Source organism: Pseudophryne corroboree, chromosome 10, assembly GCF_028390025.1.
Source record: "Pseudophryne corroboree isolate aPseCor3 chromosome 10, aPseCor3.hap2, whole genome shotgun sequence".
NCBI classification, from domain to species: Eukaryota; Metazoa; Chordata; class Amphibia; order Anura; family Myobatrachidae; genus Pseudophryne; species Pseudophryne corroboree.
In genome coordinates, this window is record NC_086453.1 from 153,251,231 (window position 1) to 153,271,730 (window position 20,500).

Below are 20,500 nucleotides of genomic sequence, written 5' to 3' on the forward strand. Positions count from 1 at the left end.
GGTTAAAATACATCCATATAGCCCTGGGGGTTATATGTGATGTATTTTCGCCAGCCAAGGTGTTTCTATTGCTGCTCAGGGCGCCCCCCCCCCAGCGCCCTGCACCCTCAGTGACCGGAGTGTGAAGTGTGCCTGAGGAGCAATGGCGCACAGCTGCAGTGCTGTGCGCTACCTTGGTGAAGACTGATGTCTTCTGCCGCCGATTTGCCGGACCTCTTCTTGCTTCTGGCTCTGTAAGGGGGCCGGCGGCGCGGCTCTGGGACCGGACTCCGAGGCTGGGCCTGTGTTCGGTCCCTCTGGAGCTAATGGTGTCCAGTAGCCAAGAAGCCCAAGCTGGCTGCAAGCAGGCAGGTTCGCTTCTTCTCTCCTTAGTCCCTCGATGCAGTGAGCCTGTTGCCAGCAGGTCTTACTGAAAATAAAAAACCTAAAACTAAACTTTCACTAAGAAGCTCAGGAGAGCCCCTAGTGTGCACCCTTCTCGGCCGGGCACAAAAATCTAACTGAGGCTTGGAGGAGGGTCATAGGGGGAGGAGCCAGTGCACACCAGGTAGTCCTAAAGCTTTACTTTTGTGCCCGGTCTCCTGCGGAGCCGCTATTCCCCATGGTCCTTATGGAGTTCCCAGCATCCACTAGGACGTCAGAGAAATATTATTACAGGTGTATTTCGCACTCAAACACGTATTGTGCGACACTCTTGGTGAAATTAAACCGCAGTGTTTGATTACTATTCCTGACTCATACATGCATTGGTACATTTTTTGTACAAACTTTTGTTGTGTGTGCTGTACCCCACTTTGTTTGTGTTTGTGGATAGATAGATAGATAGATAGATAGATAGATAGATAGATAGATAGATAGATAGATAGATAGATAGATAGATAGATATAGAGGACAAACAACTGAGAGGAGAGCAGGAAGCACATGCTAGTGATGCAGGTGTTGCCACCAGTCATGACGATACAAGTCCATCAACATCATCTACTAAGGCCGATGCCCAAGGGCATAGATGGATTAAATCATTTTACAGTGGCAAAGAAAAACACTTTTAAAAATAACGTTAGTTACAGGGAAAGATAAAATTGGCAATATGCACAAAGTGGCAAGGAAAGACTCAGGCCTTGGCCTTTATTTATAAGTAGTGGCTCTGCAACTGTCAGTGAGGCATCTTCTGCTTCTCATGACGATACAAAACCTTTTCACTCAGACTCTAGAAGAGGTGTCAAAAAAATGAAAACAACCAGAGCAGTAGTACAAACTGTGCTTTCAGAACTGTCACACATTCCTGAGGAATGTTTAGGGGTGTCCACATTAGAACAAAATAATATATAACATCTATGAGAGAACATGGGGGGTAATTCAGAGTTGATTGCAGCAGCAAATTTGTTAGCAGTTGGGCAAAACCATGGGCCTAATTCAGACCTGATCGGTGCAGCCGATCAGGTTTGAACTGCACATGCGCCGACGCATGCCAGACAGCAGATGGCTGTCTCATCCCTGCGATTGCCTCTGCCTGATTGACAGGCAGACGCGGTTGCTGGGTGGGAAGGGGCGGGCCAGCTGCATTTGCCCGCCGTTTAGGATGCGCGGGCTGGGCAACGCAGGCGTGCCCGGACCGTTGGGGGGAGGCGGGCCGTGGCGGCTGCATGACGTCACACACAGCCGATGCAACCTGGGCAGCAACCAATAGCTCCTGCCAGCGTGCAGGAGCTGCGCTGGCAGGGAGCTACTCTTCCAGTACAAAAGCATTGCCGCTGTGCAATGCTTTTGGACTTGTGTGGCGCCGCTGGGCCTGACATGCGGGGCGGACTTGCCCTGTGCTGGGCGTCCCCCCACATGTCAGGGAAGTTGATCGTAGATGTGCTAAATTTAGCACATCTACGATAAGGTCTGAATTAGCTCCCATGTGCACTGCAGGTGGAGCAGATATAACATTTGCAGAGAGAGTTAGATTTGGGTGGATTATATTGTTTCTGTGCAGGGTAAATACTGGGTGCATTATTTTTATACTGCAATTTAGATTTCAGAGTGAAAACACCCCACCCAAATCTACCTCTCTCTGCACATGTTATATCTGCCCCCCCTGCAGTGCACATGGTTTTTCCCAACTGCTAACAAATTTGCTGCTGCAATCAACTCTGAATTACACCCTTGGTGCAGCCAAAATTGTACTGGTGATGTAGACAATCTAGAACAAAATAATATTTTTATTTTTTCTGAGGAACATAAAGGATCAAAAGGAGCGCCATTCCCATTGATACTAATTTTGGAATGGGTGTCCACATTAGCTATGTGTGAGTCTGACATTTGTCACACTGAGAAGCCTCTTTCACCTCCTTCCACCATTTCTGCACCATCTGCACATGTGGGGACCAGTACACATAAAGATGGTGATGAGGGCATTATAGAAATTGAGGATTCATGTGCGGAAGTGGAACAGAATGAGGGGGATATATACTACTACTATCTGACACTGAGGATGTTGATGATGTTGTGTGTGTAAGTCAGTCACCAGTGGCTGCAGTTCTTGCACATGATAAAAAGAAAGCCATTGTGATACTTGGGAATAAGACCAAAAAAGCCACCTCTTAGGTGTGGAATTCTTTTTCCACAAATCCTGACAATGATTGTGAAGGCATCTGCTCCATTTGTGAGGCCAAAGTTAGTAGAAGTAGGGACGCTAGCCATCTAGGCACCTTCTCCATGTTACGTAATTTGCAGCGAGTTCATTAAATTTATTTTACAAGATTAATGTAATTAACACCCTCATCATCAACCTCCTCATAAGCGATTGCCAGTAGTCCTTCCAAAAGATTGTTTTGTGGGAGCCCAAACAAAGCAAGCACTTTAGCCACAAAAATGTCAGTCCCTGCCACTGAAGTGCTTGGTTTGTTACACTGTGCATGTCCTTTTTAATATCCAACATGAGGGTGGAAGGGAGGACCCAAGGACAATTCCATTTTGCACCACTTTTCATTTCTGTACTGCTGTGTGGCAATGTTTTATAGATGTGCTATAAACTGCCGTATGTTTGTACCACTGCTCTGTCGGTTAGTTACCAACCAGCTCGCTGCAGCCTTTGGCCTAAAATGGATGAAAACAATATTGTGAGCTGTGGTTTGGTCAGAATTGACTGGATATGAGTGGAAATGAATGTCATTGAGGTTAACATAGGATTATGTGATTTTAGCTGTTTTTATGATTTTTTCTAAAAAAAAAAACAGATCCAAAAACCACAAGGGCAGTTGGGGCAACATCAATACAGATCCAAAACATAAAGGATATACAGATCCAAAACCAAGGGGGTAATTCAGATCTGATCGTAGATGTGCTAAATTTAGCACATACGTGATCATTTACTCTGACATGCTGGGGGACGCCCAGCACAGGGCTAGTCCATCCCGCATGTCAGGCCCTATACCCCTGCACAGGTACATAAGCATAGCACAGCGGTGATGCTTTTGTACCTGGCGAGAAGCTCCCTGCCAGGGCAGCTCCTGCGTGCTGGCTGGTCGCTACTCACCGCACCCCGTGTTGCAGCGGCTGCGTGTGACATCACGCAGCCACCGAGGCCCGCCCCCCAATGGTCCGTACACGCCTCCATTGTCCTGACCATGCCCCGCCAACGGCATTCTAACGCCCCCTCACGCTACGCGACCTGATTGACAGGCAGAGGCGATCGCAGCCCAGAGATGCTTTTAGCAAGATTTGGGCCAGCCCACATCTCTAGTCTATATACTGAATGTAGTAAGGAAATTATCTTTTTTCTTTTTTACACTGCCCAGAGGAGCACATATGTTAACTTACCACATTTTCCTTGAACCAAGTAACAGTTGGTGCAGGTTCTCCAGTGATAGGAACATCAAAACGCAGCTTGTTTCCAGCCACAACAATAATTGTATTTACAGGGGTTCCACCAGTACAGTCTAGGTGGATTCTGGGTGGTTCTAGAGAAAGTAAAAACAACACATTTGTTGTCCTTTCCAGGACAGTTTGTTTCTGTGCATGTATTACATATTTCATTATGTTTTGTTGCATGCAATTAGTAGTATTGATCACACTGTGCAAATCTAATTCTTATTGAAAAAAAAAAATATCTGAAATACAGTACTTATCTACATTAAATAAAGGTTTTTTTCTCACCTTCGAGAGGAACATATTCAATAATGACCTCTGAAATAAAATAAAAGTCAAAATTAGCAGAATGATACAGAGTAACTTTTATTCCACAAGGCTGTTGATTTGTTCTCTATTATGATCTGTCTATATAAAATGAAGGGCACATAATAAAAGGCACATTGACGTTATTATGCTACAGACATCACACATAATAATAATAATAATAATAATAATAATAATATCAGTATGTAATTTGAATATCACATTCACAAAGTCAACAATCAGAAGGGGAAAGCTTGATGTAGAATATGGTATGCAGACATGTTGCAAATGCAATGTGTAGCATTATAACCGTGTTGGCTTGACAACATTAAGCATAAAGTTGTAAAGCTGACATGACTACAATGCTGCACGTTGATCACATTAGTAACGTGTCAGAATGCTGGTTCGACATTATGCTGACCTTTTTCTGATTTATAATGCACTGGTATTTCAGCTTTTTGAGATGAGACCCAGGAAAATGTACACTATTTGTGATTCATGGTTAACATTTTAGTTACTAACGAACTTTAGGTTACTGGTATACTGTTGTCCACACCCATTTGAAAATGTTTAGTGTTACAAAATATAATTTGTAGTACACTGGGGGTTTTTACTTAGCAGGGCACAAACCCAAAATCCCATTTAAACCTTCTGAAATGGGTTACTTACAACACATTTAAAAACTTTTTTTTAGATAGATAGATAGATAGATAGATAGATAGATAGATAGATAGATAGATAGATAGAACCTGTTAAATATACATAAACCTAATAAATGTAAATTTAAAAACTCCAGTGTCTGTTTCAATCATGTTGATTTTTTTCATCAGGGCACACTTGTGTGGTTGTGACGTCTTCCTATCCTTGACAAAGGTCCACAACAGGACCAAAACGTTGAACATTTTAGCAACACTGGTGGTATGTATATACTACTACCCCCTCCCCACCCGACCCCTCTCTCTCTCTCCCTCTCTTTTATATATATATATATATATCAGAAATCAGAGGGGCTCTCACCAGTATCTGTAGCATTAAAAAATGCCTTTATTGAAGCATATCAGGAGATATAAAACATCTTCCTTTTGGTCCCCAATGGACTTTTGTCAAGGCACAATCTGCAATACTACCAACTACTCTTAAATACTGTGCCTGCATACCCCTCCCCTCAATTAGTTGTTCCAGGTAAATTGGTAAAAATAAAAACACCCACATGTATTGTATGTCATTTACACACATAAAAACTACTCACATAAACTAACAAACATATACAAAGTATTTACAGTATATACAAAATGTAGTGCCAGTGAGCCATACCTTAGTACAGTATATATGTAATCACTTGTGTGATAAACAGACATTTAGGACTCTATTATATGTACTAAAACTAAGCCAAAGTGAGTTTTACTTTACCAAGGAAGTTGAGCTTGGCAGAGAGTGACAATGCATATCCATCCGGAACGAAGGTGTAATCTGCTTCATCTTCTGGCTTGACATCATCAATTACTAATTTGTGGATTCTGGAGGGATATAATTGTGAAAATAATTGTCCAATGGTAATTTTTCTATGTGGATTGGACATTACTAGTTTGTAAACAAAACAGGGCTGTCATCTAATATTTTTTTTCAAAACATGTGCACGTGTATTTTGTCACATGTTGCGCTTGTAGAGGCAGAACAAGGGAGCAAAGCAGCTGTCTAGAGAAGACATTGAGGGCATTATCGTAATCATGACTGAGGTAGCCTGGACAAAGACAAATATACACCTAGTAGGAGGCACATCTGTTTCCAGTAGTGGATAGCTGATGCTGATGACACTCATCAGCACTATATAGCCACTTCTGTTTGGCTGATTTTGTTTTGGCTTTTCCAACTGACTTTATTCATTAGACTGTCTATAAAGTGGAAACACCAGTTGTTTGTATTTCATTACACTTTATGGAGTCTATTCAATTGAAGTCGGAACTGCAGATGGCAGTTTCCAACGTTTTTATGTCGAATCAATAGTACTGTTGTTTTTCCTACTTGTCGGAAAACATGTGGATGAGCGGATTAGCCCTTGATCCACGTGTTTTGTCAGATTTGCGGTCAAATACGACAGGTTTTAGTCCCATTTTTGACAGTGTCAATCCGACTTTAAAAAAAGTCGGATTGGTATTGTCGAAAACAGGCAAATCCAGTCAGATTTGCATGCAAATTAAATACTGCATTGTTGGATCCTCTCTGTCTGAGAGGATCCGACATGCATTGAATAGACCCCTATATGGTAACTGCAATTGATTTACTAATAACACTGTCCAGACATTTTTCTTTTATATATGACACATTATAACATTATTATATTGTTTACAAACAAGGCAATCCAACTCACATTTATTACTAAGGAGCCTATTCAATTACCAGCAAGTAGACTCAGCGCAAGTACAGTAAGTGGTTCTATACAGGATGCCACACTAGCGGTACCTCCAAACACATCTTTGTTTGCTGCTCATCAGGGCTGCATACAAAATCCACAAGTGCAGGACGAGGTCAAGCAGTAAGAGGGCGAGTTGCCATTGGCAGTGTTACAATGGCAATTTGACCCCTCACAGCTAATTGAATCGACCCCTAGCTGTTAAGCTAGATCTCTATGTATCCCCTACCCACTTTCTACATTATTGTGGTATGTTAATAAAAATATAACGTACACAGTTACAGGCTGATCCAGAGCTGCATGCAAATCTGCTTTCCAGATGGCTCTTGCAATATTTAGCAGATGTTCTTGTGTCGGAGATGAATGCATGCATCTACAAGCGATTCAGAATCAAATTGTATTTTACTTGCGGCTGCATGGGCGTAACTGGGTGGCAATGAAGGAATTCCCAAAGGGCATGTCTTGGGTGCATGTGTAGGCAGAATTGCAGGCTACACAGAGTTGATTTCAGATGGATTTCTTGCACTAAGGATAGATGTGGTGCAATTGTGCACTGGTAGTAATGACAAGGGCAGTGTGACTTGGGGAGTGATAAAGTGGAGCGAGATAAAGTACCAGCCAATCAGCTCCTAACTGCCATGTTACAGACTGTGTTTGAAAATGAGAGGAGCTGATTGGTTGGAATTTTCTCTCTCTCCACTTTATCTCTCTCCAAGTCTTAGGGGTATACTATATTCAATAAGAGTCGGGTCCATTCCGACATGCAGTTGTCAGAATGGACCCAACAACCCCTATTCAGAAGAGCGGCCAAATCGAGCTGTTGGATTTGGCCACTCCCGTTGTCATGTCCTGCTGCCAGGAAGCTGTCAGCGGCGCCGGGGGAAGGGAGCTGTCTGCGGCGCCAGGAGGAGGTGATGTCTGCGGTGCCGGGGGAAGGGGGGTGGGGGGGTGAGCAGCGGAGGAGACGGAGCAGACGGGGGAGGAGAGGAGAAGATTGGGAGAGCAGCAGCTGCAGCAGCGTAACAACAGGAGGCTCACGGCAACATCCACAACAGTTCCAGCAAGCGGGACCTCGCTTTCTGGAGCCGGGTGGACACTGCCGCTGGGTTCCTGCTCTCCCCGCTGCTCCCCCATCACCTGCTCTCAGCTCACTCATCGCAATCCAACTTTTTGTCGGAAATGGGGCTAAAACCTGTCGAGTTTGGCCCCGCTTCCAACAGGCTGAAGCCGCTGATCAACGTGCATTCCGACAGAATTCCGACAAGTAGGGTTTCCCGACTTGTCGGAATAAATGGGGCCATAATGAATAGGTCGGAACCCCTTCCGACCTAAAACTGTCGGAAGCTGCCATCTTTCCGACAAGACGGCAGCTTCCGACAGTTATTGAATATACCCCTTAGTATATCTGCCCCATAGAGGTAAGAGGGCCCTGCTCACAAGCTTACAAGATGCGCACCTGAATTTACAGTATATGACAAATTTACAACACTAGCATAACGGGATGATTCGGAAATAAATGGCTCTACTTCTGCCATTATATGTTTGCCTGTTTTATAACTATCTGTTCCCAATTGTAAAGCACAACAGAATATTCTGATGACATGTAAAAATATGATGATGATAATGATGATGATGACGATGATGATGATGATAATAATAATAATAATAATATCTATTTTGTAGTGCATCAAGACATATTTCTCAAAGAATCAAAAGCCACTCAGCATTTGTACTATATTTGGAGATCCAGAGACGGCACCTTAAATCTCCTACTGACAGTGATTTAACTGATTAATAACTGCTGCTGCAACTACATTTGGATTGAGAAGTCAACAAGGACCTTGCTTGTGAGCCGGATATAGAGCCCTAGTCAGGTTGGATCACAAAACGCGATCCAAACGCAAAAAGTACTAAAATGATGTTGGCGCATTCACAGGACCCATCAATTTCTACGCTTACCCCACAGTAAATACGAACACCTTTGCCTGTCAATCAGGAGGGAGGGGCGGGAGGGGGGTGGCAATGCTCCGTTTCTAAGCAGAGACGGAGCGTTGCAGGGGCGACAATGGGAAAATGGAGGCATGGCAGCGTGAATGGGGGCATGGCGTGGGCATGATCGGGGCAGGGGAAAGGCGACAGGTAGCATGCCCGGCAGCCTTGCCCTGCGATGGGTGGCCCCCAGCATGAGATCAAAAGGATTGCAAATTCTGCTAATAAGCAGAATTTGCAATCTTTATTGGACCTTATTCAGTATGGATTGCTGTTTCTGCTAAAAAGCAGTTGCTGCAATCAAATAGTTGCCGCCCAGGAATAGAGAAAAAACACCCATTGCAGAAATTGCGAACGCATCGTAATATGCGGGTTGATTGCAAAACCATACACAATTAAACGGAACATTGAAGATTTTTCCTATATGTGCCAGGCAAGTCATCCACAATTCCTGCGACACAAGAGGCTGGAATTGGTCACCGCTGACAACAAAGGTCCTTCTTAAAAACGTCTGGGCACGCCTGCGTTTTTTCAGACACACCCAGAAAACGACAGGTTTCTGCCCAGGAATGCTGGCTTCTTGTCAAACAGCGGCTGCATTGAGATCACGGTGAGTACATTTTTGTCGCTATTTTTACTCATGCGTGTGCAATGCGAATGCTGCACATGTGTAGTCATTCGATAATTGGCCGGATTGCGAATTGCAAAATTTTGCATCCTTACTGAATGATGCCCTTTAACAGCTAGGACTCGGAAACCTGCAGGAGGCTGCTACCAGACGAAAAGAGTTCATAAAATATATTAGCTTAACATTTATTTGTTAACTTGATCCTAAACTGCCAAAAACAGTTTTACACAAACCTGCACTTAAGAGATAGGGAAGTTTTTTGTCACTGGAGCAACTAGGACACAAGGTTTATGCAATTTATAAGGTATAGAAGCAATGTTATGCCTTTTTCTTTGCATTTTAAAGATTGTTATATTGTTGCATGTAATAAAAATTTTTATTATAAAGCAATTTTATTAGAGTATTGTTATATTTTTTTCTTTTCAAGTTGACACGGTGAAGGCTGTTACTTCTTTTCTATTTAGTGTTCCCAGAAGATCTGTCAGTCCTGTAAATCATGCTGTTCCAGTTAAGCTGGGAACACACTACAGCGATGTTGGGACAATATGCCGTTTCGTAATTACATATTACCTACATCGCTTAGTATGTACAGGGGATTGCGCGCTCCAGTGGTCGCTAGCGATGAACGCTTGGTTCTATGTGCAGCACATAGAACCAAGCATCCATTGCTAGCATCCTGTATTATGCTATTCATTAGCATCGCCCCAGTGTGTACACACAATCTAGGGCTGACGGGTATTCGTTCTGACGTCGAAACGAATCCCCGTTGCTCTAGTGTATGGGTGGGCAAAGTACGGCCCGCAAACCGATCCTGCCCGGTCCACTGCCTCCCACCAGCAAGTAATAACAAGCAGCCCGACCGGCTGAGCTGCTTGTCATTGCTCTGCACTGCAGCACCTCCAAGCTGCCGGCGGCGCCTCTCTCCCCTGCTGGTTGTAGCAGTCTCCTCCTCCCATCCACAGTGACAACGGCTGTCTTCAGCCGAAAAGGGGGCGGAGCTATGTGCCGATGAGGGGTCGGGGCTACACGAGACCTCAGGTGGCGGAGCTACACCACGGGACAAGAGGCAGACTGGTACAGATCCATCCTTCCTGCCACTGCCAGCCAGATCAGTAAGTAAATGGGAAAAGTGAAAGAGAGTGTGTGTGTGTGTGTGTGTGTGTGTGTGTGTGTGTGTGTGTGAGAGAGAGTGTGTGTGTGATAGTGTGTGTATATTTGTGTGTGCGGGCAGTGGTGTCAGACTTTTTTTAGGTTGCGGGGAGAGAACTTTAGCTCTCGCTGTACCATCCCCTCCTGTGTTCTGTCACCATGTCACCCCCGTGTTCTGTCACGTGTCACCCCCCCATGTTCTGTCACCGTGTCACCCCCGTGTTCTGTCACAGTGTCACACCCCCCGTGTTCTGTCACTGTCACTCCCCCCATGTTCTGTCACTGTGTCACACACCCCATGTTCTGTCACTGTCACCGCCCGCCGTGTTCTGTCACTGTCAACCCCACCGTGTTCTGTCACCGTGTCGCCCAGAGGCATCACCCGGAGCGCACTCTGTACTATTACACCCCCTCCCCCCACTTGGGCCGCGTGGCGCCCGAAAAGGGGGTGTGACCTAATTTTGAAGGGTCGTGGCCTGGCGGGTCTTTTCTCTTTCGCTCCGGGGGCATGTCCAGCTTCCCCAAAGATGCTGGCTGACCCCGGAGACTGGACTGTGTGTGTGCCAGCTCTTATCTGTGACAGGATCCGAGTGCTGCAGGAGATTATCTCACTGCAGCACTCGGCTCCTGTCACAGCAGAAGAGCTGGCACTTTGGTGTCACCCCGTCCGAGGGGGACACCCGATTGCCGGTCGCACCCCCCGCACCCGCCTTCTGACACCACTGGTGTCACCCCCCATGTTCTGTCACTGTGTCACACCCCCCGTGTTCTGTCACTGTGTCACCTCCACCATGTTCTGTCACTGTGTCACACCCCCCGTGTTCTATCACTGTGTCACACCTTTCCCCAGGGGCTATAAGACACTGGATAATTTGCTTGCTGCGCAATAATTATCCTAAATAAAATGTTAATGTGTAAAAGGGGGCTCTACCTGCCGTAATGTGTGTAAAAGGGGACTCTATCTGCCGTAATGTGTGTAAAAGGGGCTCTACCTGCCGTAATGTGTGTAAAAGGGGACTCTACCTGCCGTAATGTGTGTAAAAGGGGGCTCTACCTGCCGTAATGTGTGTAAAAGGGGGCTCTACCTGCTGTAATGTGTGTAAAAAGGGTCTCTACCTGGTGTAATGTGTGTAAGTGGCGCTGTGTGGCGCAATTTGAATAATGGAGACTATTGTGCAGCCTTATATGAATTTGTATTATTTTTTGCCCACACCTCTTCCACATGAAGCCACGTCCCTATATTTTTGTCAAGTGGGGGGAGATGCTATTTTGTTTGTGGCCCTTGGATACTGACAGGAAATGTGAAATGGCCCCTCAGCTGAAATAATTGCCCACCCCTGCTCTAGTGTGTACCTACCATTAGTGTTGCAGTAATTTGCTTAATACTATAGTTTTCCAATCAGTAAGCCAACACCCACTGTAGACCAAGTTAAGGATTATAAAGCCAATGAGAGCATCACTGAAAGGACTGAAAATTGCACTGCTTTCTATCGAACATCATTGAGTCCTGATGGATGTCCTGTACAACCAAGCAAAACTGGGAATGCATATAATAATGAAGAAATAGCTGCCCAGAGATCTGTGTAAGATTCATGCACATATTTATCAAATCTAAAGATGGATGACTCTGCGCACTAAGGCTATATGGACTATATTGTCCGGGGCGTGCTGCTCGTTCTGGTGGAGAACTCCCAGAGGAAGACCGAAAGGTTGAAACGCGTTGGGGCCACTACACATGTTGAACTACCCGATGCTTTACTAAATAATACTACACAGAACGCTCTACATGGAGAAAAGGTGCACCGTGAAGACCAAAGAGGAAGTACCAGCATCCACCCCCACTGTTTGCTTTATTCAAGAATAAAGGCACACGACCAGCAGATGTGTGGGACGCCGCAAACTGCATCACAAACTGTATGAACTTTTTTTTAAGAGAACTTTTAAGAGACTATTTTCTTCCAATCCGCATCATATCCTTATACTTTTAGCACCATTAGTACGAAAATAAATTACAGTGGTACAACAAGTACCCATTTGCACCAATTGTCAGTATTGATTTTCTAACATATATCTTCCCTCCATATACTGGGTTTCCATATATCCACATCAGTTGTGCACTGCATATCCTTACTCTACCTATTCAATATTAGTACATCACACACATTAGGGGCTGAGCGCAGTTCACCTGTGGTTTATCCACATACTTGTTCAAATATTTATCAAATCTGTTTTTCATAAAATTATGCATAAACTACAGTTTCTGCGTGATTTTATGTATCCTAGCTATGTGACAATATCCTAATGCAGGGGATTTCACACAAATCTCTTGCAAAAGGCTGATCAGCACTTCACGCCGCAGTCTTAATATATTTAGTCAGAACTGCTCTCTGACCCCTGTGTACAGTACCAAGCTCCAAAAAACATAGCTCCAGTCACCATCCACAAGATGATATCTAGCGAACCTATGTGGCATTGAAACCTTCCCACTTTGCTCTATAATATACTATATATACTCATAAAAATTAATACCATATGCTATGGTAGATAGTATTTAAATTGATAAAATAAGTGTATAAGAAAGTAAAAGTACTTAGTAAATAGCAAAGCTAATCTGCTCCTGCATGGAGATTGGTGCCTTTACCTGCCCTTATGTGTCATGGTGATGCGCTTGCTGGGTCTGATCTCCACTCCATTCTTAAGCCACTTGCCAGTCACCTTCTCATCAGAAACCTCACATTTAAAGACGGCTTGTTCGGCTGCTTTTACAGTCAGGTCAGCAATTCCCTGTAAGACCTCTAGCTTCTTATCTGCAAGCAGTATGGGACATGTAAGATAGTGCCGATTTTATATACTCAAATATCGTGCACCCATAGAAGTGGTTCTGCAAATTATTACCTTCCACTACAAGATCAGCTTCACAGGATCCACCATTGGTCACCACTGTGTAACGACCAGTATCCTCCTTGGTGGCCTCATTAATGATCAAAATGTGTTTTTTTCCATCTTTCTTGAAACGATATTTAAATGTCTCCTCACGGGTCAACTCTATGCCATCTTTCATCCTTATGAAGAGGGTTAGAGTCATGCATCACAAAAGAGTACTCACATGATGTTCAAGAAACCAAGTTCAAATTTGTGATATTTACCAGATAACTTGGGCACCCTCTTCTGAAACCTCCACCTCCAGTTCCGCTTTGTCTCCCACAAATACTTGTTGGTCATCGAGTGGCTTCCCAATTGTAACAGGAGGCTCTGCAGAGAATAGAAGCATTATCAGTGTCCTTCAACAAGTGTTTCTTTTCATTACTTTGATGAGTAATAAAATACTTCCTACATGTGTGGTACCCCATAAATGGGTTCACCACCTAAACTTAGTTAAGTCACCCACTGTTAATGCAAGGGCTTACATAAGTGATTTAAGCCCCCGTCTCTACTTTTGTTCTGTTTTGTCCTATTCAATACTATCAGGCTGCCAGGTGACCGTTATGTGACACTTGCTTCCAGGTGGTATATTTACTAAAATTTTAATTTGGAATCATCTTTATGAATTTTCAAAATCGACTGAAATGGATTATTTTTGATTGTCTAAAATCCTTAAAAAATTCATAATTTACTAAAAATCAATTTTGCATTAGATTGTCAAATCGAATTCGATGTGGATTTATGTTTGGAAGGGATTTTGAGTTGAATTTATGAAAACCCTTCCAAAACGGAACCTCAAATCCCCAATAATATCCTCAGCAAAATCAGTTGCAAAATCGAACAGAACTTCTTCTTTGCTTCCTATTGGTCCAAATGTATCACATGCACACTAATTAGAGGAGAAGAGCTCTCTTTACACTGTTTTATACATGAAAACCTAACTGATGATTACCTTTTTGTTTTTAAATACTTATAGCTGTAATCTGCCTTCATGGCTGCCTTCCACTTTCTGTGCCCAAATAGTCAGTTGTTGGTAAAAACAAACAAAAAAAAAACCTCTGCATGCTCCCTGTTTATTGCATAATCTGGGGGGAGTGGTTTATTGAATGCGTTATTATGCAACAGACGGAAGCAGAGCACAATATTGAACACTTTTGCTAAATGATATAATTATATGTCTTATGAATATTTTTTAAATAAACCAAAGGTGTATTCTGTCATGGGCTGGGTCTCTGTATGTGGCTCTTATACTTATGCTCAGCAAGAGTTTGTGGATTTGACAATGGTGTAAGAAGCCAGGAGCAACATCTATAGCCTAAATAACCTTTTTTTTTACAATAACTATTAGCTGCTTTATTAACCCATAATGGTAACTTACACAAAAATCATCCCTCTTGCATTTGTCCCACAATAATTTTTGCAGATAGGGATGAATTACTGAGGATGTAGGCATCATGGGACGAACCAGGATAGCCAGTTACAACACTCATGATTATAAAATTCATTATATCATTCAGCCAAATTGCCCAATATTGCGCTCTGGTGCTATCTATTGCACATTCATGGAATAAGTACAGTATGACGTCTATAAGTATAAATATGTGCACAATTCAACTCATGAAGCTGCTGATGGTGCTCTGATTGATCCTCCAGGTTTATCTCAGTCAGGTGGTGATTTGCATTGTGCAGAGAGCTACACAACATACCATAACCTTGGACATTTATTAGTACTACTTCCACACAGCCCTACATGCTTTTGAGTACTTAAAAAGTCATCACTATCAATTGCTTACAATTAGAATTGTGTGTAGAAGCCAATATCAAAATTTTGAGTTAGATCTCAATTTGATTTGCAAATCATATTTTAGTAAATGAGGGGATTCTATGTTGGGCTATGGGAAAACATTGATGTTTTCAGAGATTCAATTTCTATTTGGATGTGAGTTGAATTTGGCTTTAGAATCAATTTGACATTCAATTTAGTCTTTAGTAAATCTCTTCAATCCAGATTAACTGTAAATTGAATGCCAAATCCCTTGAAATTCCAAAATCGAATTTTAGTATATATACCCCCTGAACACTACTGAGCATGTGCATGGAGATCTGGCAGGGGACCTGAGTTGGCCAGCATCAGAAACACCTGGGAAAATTCCCCCAAGCTGATTGGAGGCCTAGGTTGCAGGGCAGAGGAGTGCAGGGGCTGGCTGTTAACAGGTGACATCAGGCCAGTGAAAGAGTGCAGACCCTGAGATCGAGGCAGACCAAGCAGCAGCAGAAAGGATAAAAAGAAGCAGCCGAGAGGAGACAGAGATGGGAAGTGTACTTTGTGGGTTGGTACTAGAATGTAACTGGTGTTGATTGTGTCAGGACCTAGGCTGCAATGCATGGAGTGGGAGTGCCTGTCAGAAGGCTCAGCGCAGAGGACACAGCAGTGACTGGCTTATACAAAGGAGACCCCCCCCCCAGACCACATGTGACAGCAATGCAGGTTCTGAGTACTATGGAGACAGGGAACCCAGGTGGCACACAGGCACCCGGAGAGACAGATCCACTTTCTGTCTCTCTGCTGAAGGATCCCCAGATAGTGAAGAAGACCCCAGAGAGGACACAGGCTGCTGTGTGACCCTACTGCAGAGAAAGGCATTAAGAGGATGGAGTGCTGACAGTAATAGGCATGGTGCAGAAAACACAGTGCTAGCAAGGGGAACCAGAGAGGAGCATGGCAGAGGAGACCCAGGAAGGACCCTGCAGTATGGCCAGGTTGGGCAGGCAGAATGGGTGTAGCCGCCAAAGGCCCGAAGAGGACCCTTGCCAGTGTAACCGTGATGGCACTTCCAGTATCCCCTCGGCTAGACCTTGTGAGGACCCTGGTGGACATGATCCTAGGTACTGAGGACAGCTTAGACGGAAGAAGGAGAAGCAGGGACCCCCAGTGACAGAGGGTGGTGCAGACCTGAGGAATACAAGAGGACCGCTGCAGCTGCCAGATCAGAACCCTGCAACACCTGCCCCACAAAGTGACCAGGCACGGAGTGTAATCTGCAGACTCCTGATGACAAGGTACTGGACCGAGAGCGCAGCCTGCAAACCTGCGGAGCTGATCATAAGGAGGCAGAAGAGTTGCTGCTTCATGGCGAGACACTCTGTTTGATTAAATGCTCTGCCGTTGCATCACTCTGCAATGGTCAGTGTGAAAAATGGGGGTACCTCCGTGGTCATTGACCTGTAGTGTAGTAAATGGGGCATTGGCTGTTTTCCTTGCCTTAGGGGTGCTTCCCGACCTTGGGGGGTGTATCCAATTATAAGTGAAGAAACATCAGGCGTAGAAAAGTAATTTTTCCTGACTTTTCCACCGTATTTATTCAATTTGGTCACCTGTAAAATAAATACATTCTCTACCAAAAACACACAGGTTCAGTGAAACCTGTGTGTTTTTGGTAGAAACAGCAAATGGGTCTTATTCTGGGGATTTAAACAAAATTCCAGATAAGCCTGTGCGAGCCTTGGCTTATCGTGGCTAATAGTATAATTAACCATGACTAATTGGATACCCACAGCTAATTAGATACCCCCCTCATCTGATAACTAAGTTAGTCAGCCCCTACTGAAAGTTTAATGGAGTACTTTGAGGCTTTTGCAGTCTAGGCGAGGAGGTACTGTTTTTAAAAGTCTATTCATTGATGTATAGCTGATCCACTCGTGACTGATTTAAAAAGGGTGTTCATTACTGTTGAGAGTACAACTCGTACTTTGTAGTACAAGTGTTCCTCCAGTGGTAAATTGTGATGCTGAATTTTAGGGTAGGGAAAATGCTATGAGATATCGCTCATGGAGCGTATCGCATAGTGTATACCCAGCATTAGATTCAGATATTGGGCCTAATTCAGATCTGTTAGCAGCAGCAAATTTGTTAGCTAATGGGCAAAACCATGTGCACTGCAGGTGTGGCAGATATAACATGTGCAGAGAGAGTTAGATTTGGGTGGGGTGTGTTCAAACTGAAATCTAAATTGCAGTGTAAAAATAAAGCAGGACGTCTCTCCCATAAATCCGAGGAGCAGTGAAGGAGGGCAGCAGCGGTCAGGAAGCAGTAGCGGGGATTGTAAGTATTAATTTATTTATTTACTTATTTTTTTAGTTGTAAACGGCGCAACTAGGGGGCACAACTCTACAGGGGGCACAGTACTGGGGTCAATACTACTGGGGGCACAGTACTGGGGGCAATACTACTGTGGTCACAGCTACAGGGGGCATAACTGCCCACGCCCCTTCTCCATGAAGCCATGCCCCTATTTTTTCACCCGGGGCGCCGCAAGGTCTAGATCCGGCCCTGGGGGCAGATATGACGTATGCAGAGAGAGTTAGATTTGGGTGGGGTGTGTTCAAACTGAAATCTAAATTGCAGTGTAAAAATAAAGCAGCCAGTATTTTCCCTGCACAGAAACAATATAACCCAACCAAATCTAACTCTCTCTGCACATGTTATATCTGCCACACCTGCAGTGCACATAGGGGGTAATTCAGACTGCATCGCTGGAGCAATTGCAGTCTTAATTACTTTGTGGAGTGTGCGCTCGCAGCAGCCGCACTGCGTTTGCACACCCCGGGAGCCCAGTGAGATGCTATCAGCATCTCAGGGCTGCGATCGTCTCTGCTTGATTGGCGGGGCGCGGTCCAGACATCGGAGGTGTGTCCGGACCGTTGGGGAGGCGGGCCGCGGCAGCTGCGTGACGTCCCATGCAGAAGCTGCGCTGGCAGGGAGCTACTCATCAGGTACAAAAGCATTGCTGCTGTGCAATGCTTTTGTACCTATGCTTTGGGCCTGACATGCGGAGCTGACTAGCCCTGTGCTGGGCGTCCCCCCGCATGTCGGAGAAACTGATCGTAGATGTGCTAAATTTAGCACATCTACGATCAGATCTGAATTAGGCCCATGGTTTTGCCCATTAGCTAACAAATTTGCTGCTGTGATCAGATCTGAATTACCCCCCTAGACTCAGTAATTACCCCACACCCAGGCTCATAGCTCTGGTACCGCCTTAGGGGTAGTACACATGAATCTGTCATTATTTAATGGGGCGGCTCATCTACAGCTCTTTCCTCTTTTCTTTTGTATACATTTAGCTTACAGATCATAAATGCACACTCCAGGAAAACAATGCTCAAAAGAAAGATAAATGAATGTATACTATTAAAAGATTTTTTTTTAAATATGACTGTGCTTGCTATTTACAACCAAATGTCAAGCTTTTGATGACTACTGTAAGACACAAAACGCACCTTTCACAAACAGTTCTGTGGCAGACCTCTCGTCACCAACAACACACGTATATTCTGCATCATCTGCCAGGTTACATTTGTTGATGGTGAGTACCCTTCTCAGGCCAACGTTCTCAAACACGTATCTGTGAAGATAAAGGATAGATGACGTATGGCCTGAATGCGTGTATAAAAATAAATATTTTTCAGTTGTCACACCTGATACCCCTAATGAAATGCTATATACTATTTCCAAATGGCATCTTAAGGAAACTATTATAATTGTAAATGTGGAACCTCCCACATAACCTTTAGAAGCTTTCCTATATAATTACATCCCCACTGTGCAGTCCACACATATGCTCACGTATTTTCTCTTTCTCCACTTGCACATCCTCCTGACCCCTGCCAACATTGCTTTGTGACTATATGATACAGCCAACCAAGAACCACTCTTATTCAATAGATAGCACTTATCCTTGTGTATCAATGCCTATTTCCCTATAGATTGTAAGCTTATGAGCAGGGCCTTCCTACCTCTATGTCTGTCTATTATTACCCAGTTTTGTTGTATCACTTTTGTTTCCAATTGTAAAGTGCGGAAGATGCTGCGCTATATAAGAAACTGTTAATAAATAAGTAAATAAAGAGACTGTTTATGCAACATGCCTGCGATAGAGTGAGGTATGTTATACTGACAGACGAGATGCCGGCTGTCAGTACACTGTCAGTGGAATCCCGTTGCCGGTATACCTGTAGCGAGTCCCCTCACGGGCTAACTGTGCTCATCATGCTTCGGGCCCGGTGGCCACAGGTTCTATTCCCACTTGTTTGGTGGCATGGACCCATTGGAATGTTGGGATTCCGGCGTCAGCCTCCTGAATGCGGGGAGCCCGACCAAGGGCATTTTTAATATATCCCCCTGCGATACTCTCATAACACCCCCATAAGACAATAATAGAGAGCACCTTTCCTTGTTTATACATGCCTATTTCCCCAGAGCCGGATTAAGGGGGGGGTCCCGGGGATACGTACCCCCGGGCCCCCCTTCCCAAAAGGGCCCCCTGCCACACCACCAGCGGCGGAACTTGCGCCTGGGCAGCCAGTGCAATGCACAGAGGCCCAGCGCTATGAAGGGGCCCACAGCCGGCAGCAATGTAATGAGTCAGCCTGACTCATTACACGCTGCCTGCACACAGGACACGGCGCCAGTGAGTGAGAAGGGTGATCTCATCACCCTTCAACTCTGCACCGCGCTGCTGCAGCAGCTATCAGTTTCCTGTGTTGTCCACTGTCTGTGACTGCATGCTGGGAGGAGGGAGGAGGGAGAGTCACTGACAGGGCAGCAGTGTGTGCACTGGAGACGTCAGCACTCACCCCCTGCAGTGAACCAGGGAGCCAGAGCCAGGAGGTGCAGAAAAGTAAGTTGTGGATAAAGAAAACACATGTACTGTAAAATACAAGGGTGTGTGTGTTTAGCTGTTTGTGTGTTTGTTTTGCTATGGGTGTGTATGTGTATATCTGTTTTCCTATGGGTGTGTGTGTATGTGTTTTGCTATTGGTGTTTAGTGTGTGTATGTGTTTTCCTATGGGTGTGTGTTTGTGTGTATATCATACCCTCCAACATTTTACACAGAAAAATCGGCACAAATCCAAAAAAGGGGCGTGGCTGCGTGTAAAGGGGGCGTGGCCACGCCCCTTTTCCTATACTTTCAATGGAAGTTTGGAGAGGCAAAAATCGGTACAGACCATGAAAAAAAGGTACTGTACCTATTAAAAAGGTACAGTTGGAGGGTATGGTATATATGTGTTTTGCTATGTGTGTTTAGCTGTAGGTGTGGGTGTTTTTTCTCTATGGGTGTGTGTGTATATATGTATTCTAATGTGTGTGTTTTACTATGTGTGTGTATACAGTACATATCAATATCTACAGATATAGCCATGCTCATGAATAGTGTGACCATGTCTGAGGCATAGGGGGATAT

The 20,500-nt window shown here is 44.4% G+C and overlaps 1 protein-coding gene across 3 annotated transcripts in view; it reads right to left on the reverse strand.

The window, feature by feature from the left end:
* The window catches only part of LOC134966278 (myosin-binding protein C, fast-type-like), a 231,571-nt gene that overhangs the window by 55,007 nt on the left and 156,064 nt on the right, over nt 1–20,500 (reverse strand). For all 3 annotated transcript variants that reach the window (XM_063942887.1, XM_063942886.1, XM_063942888.1), the window contains 7 exons: nt 18,537–18,661; nt 13,481–13,586; nt 13,230–13,396; nt 12,976–13,141; nt 5,569–5,675; nt 4,141–4,170; nt 3,805–3,944 (listed from right to left, as the gene is read on the reverse strand). In XM_063942887.1, the coding sequence (XP_063798957.1) occupies nt 3,805–3,944; nt 4,141–4,170; nt 5,569–5,675; nt 12,976–13,141; nt 13,230–13,396; nt 13,481–13,586; nt 18,537–18,661 (841 nt within the window). The remainder of the gene's footprint in view (nt 1–3,804; nt 3,945–4,140; nt 4,171–5,568; nt 5,676–12,975; nt 13,142–13,229; nt 13,397–13,480; nt 13,587–18,536; nt 18,662–20,500) is intronic.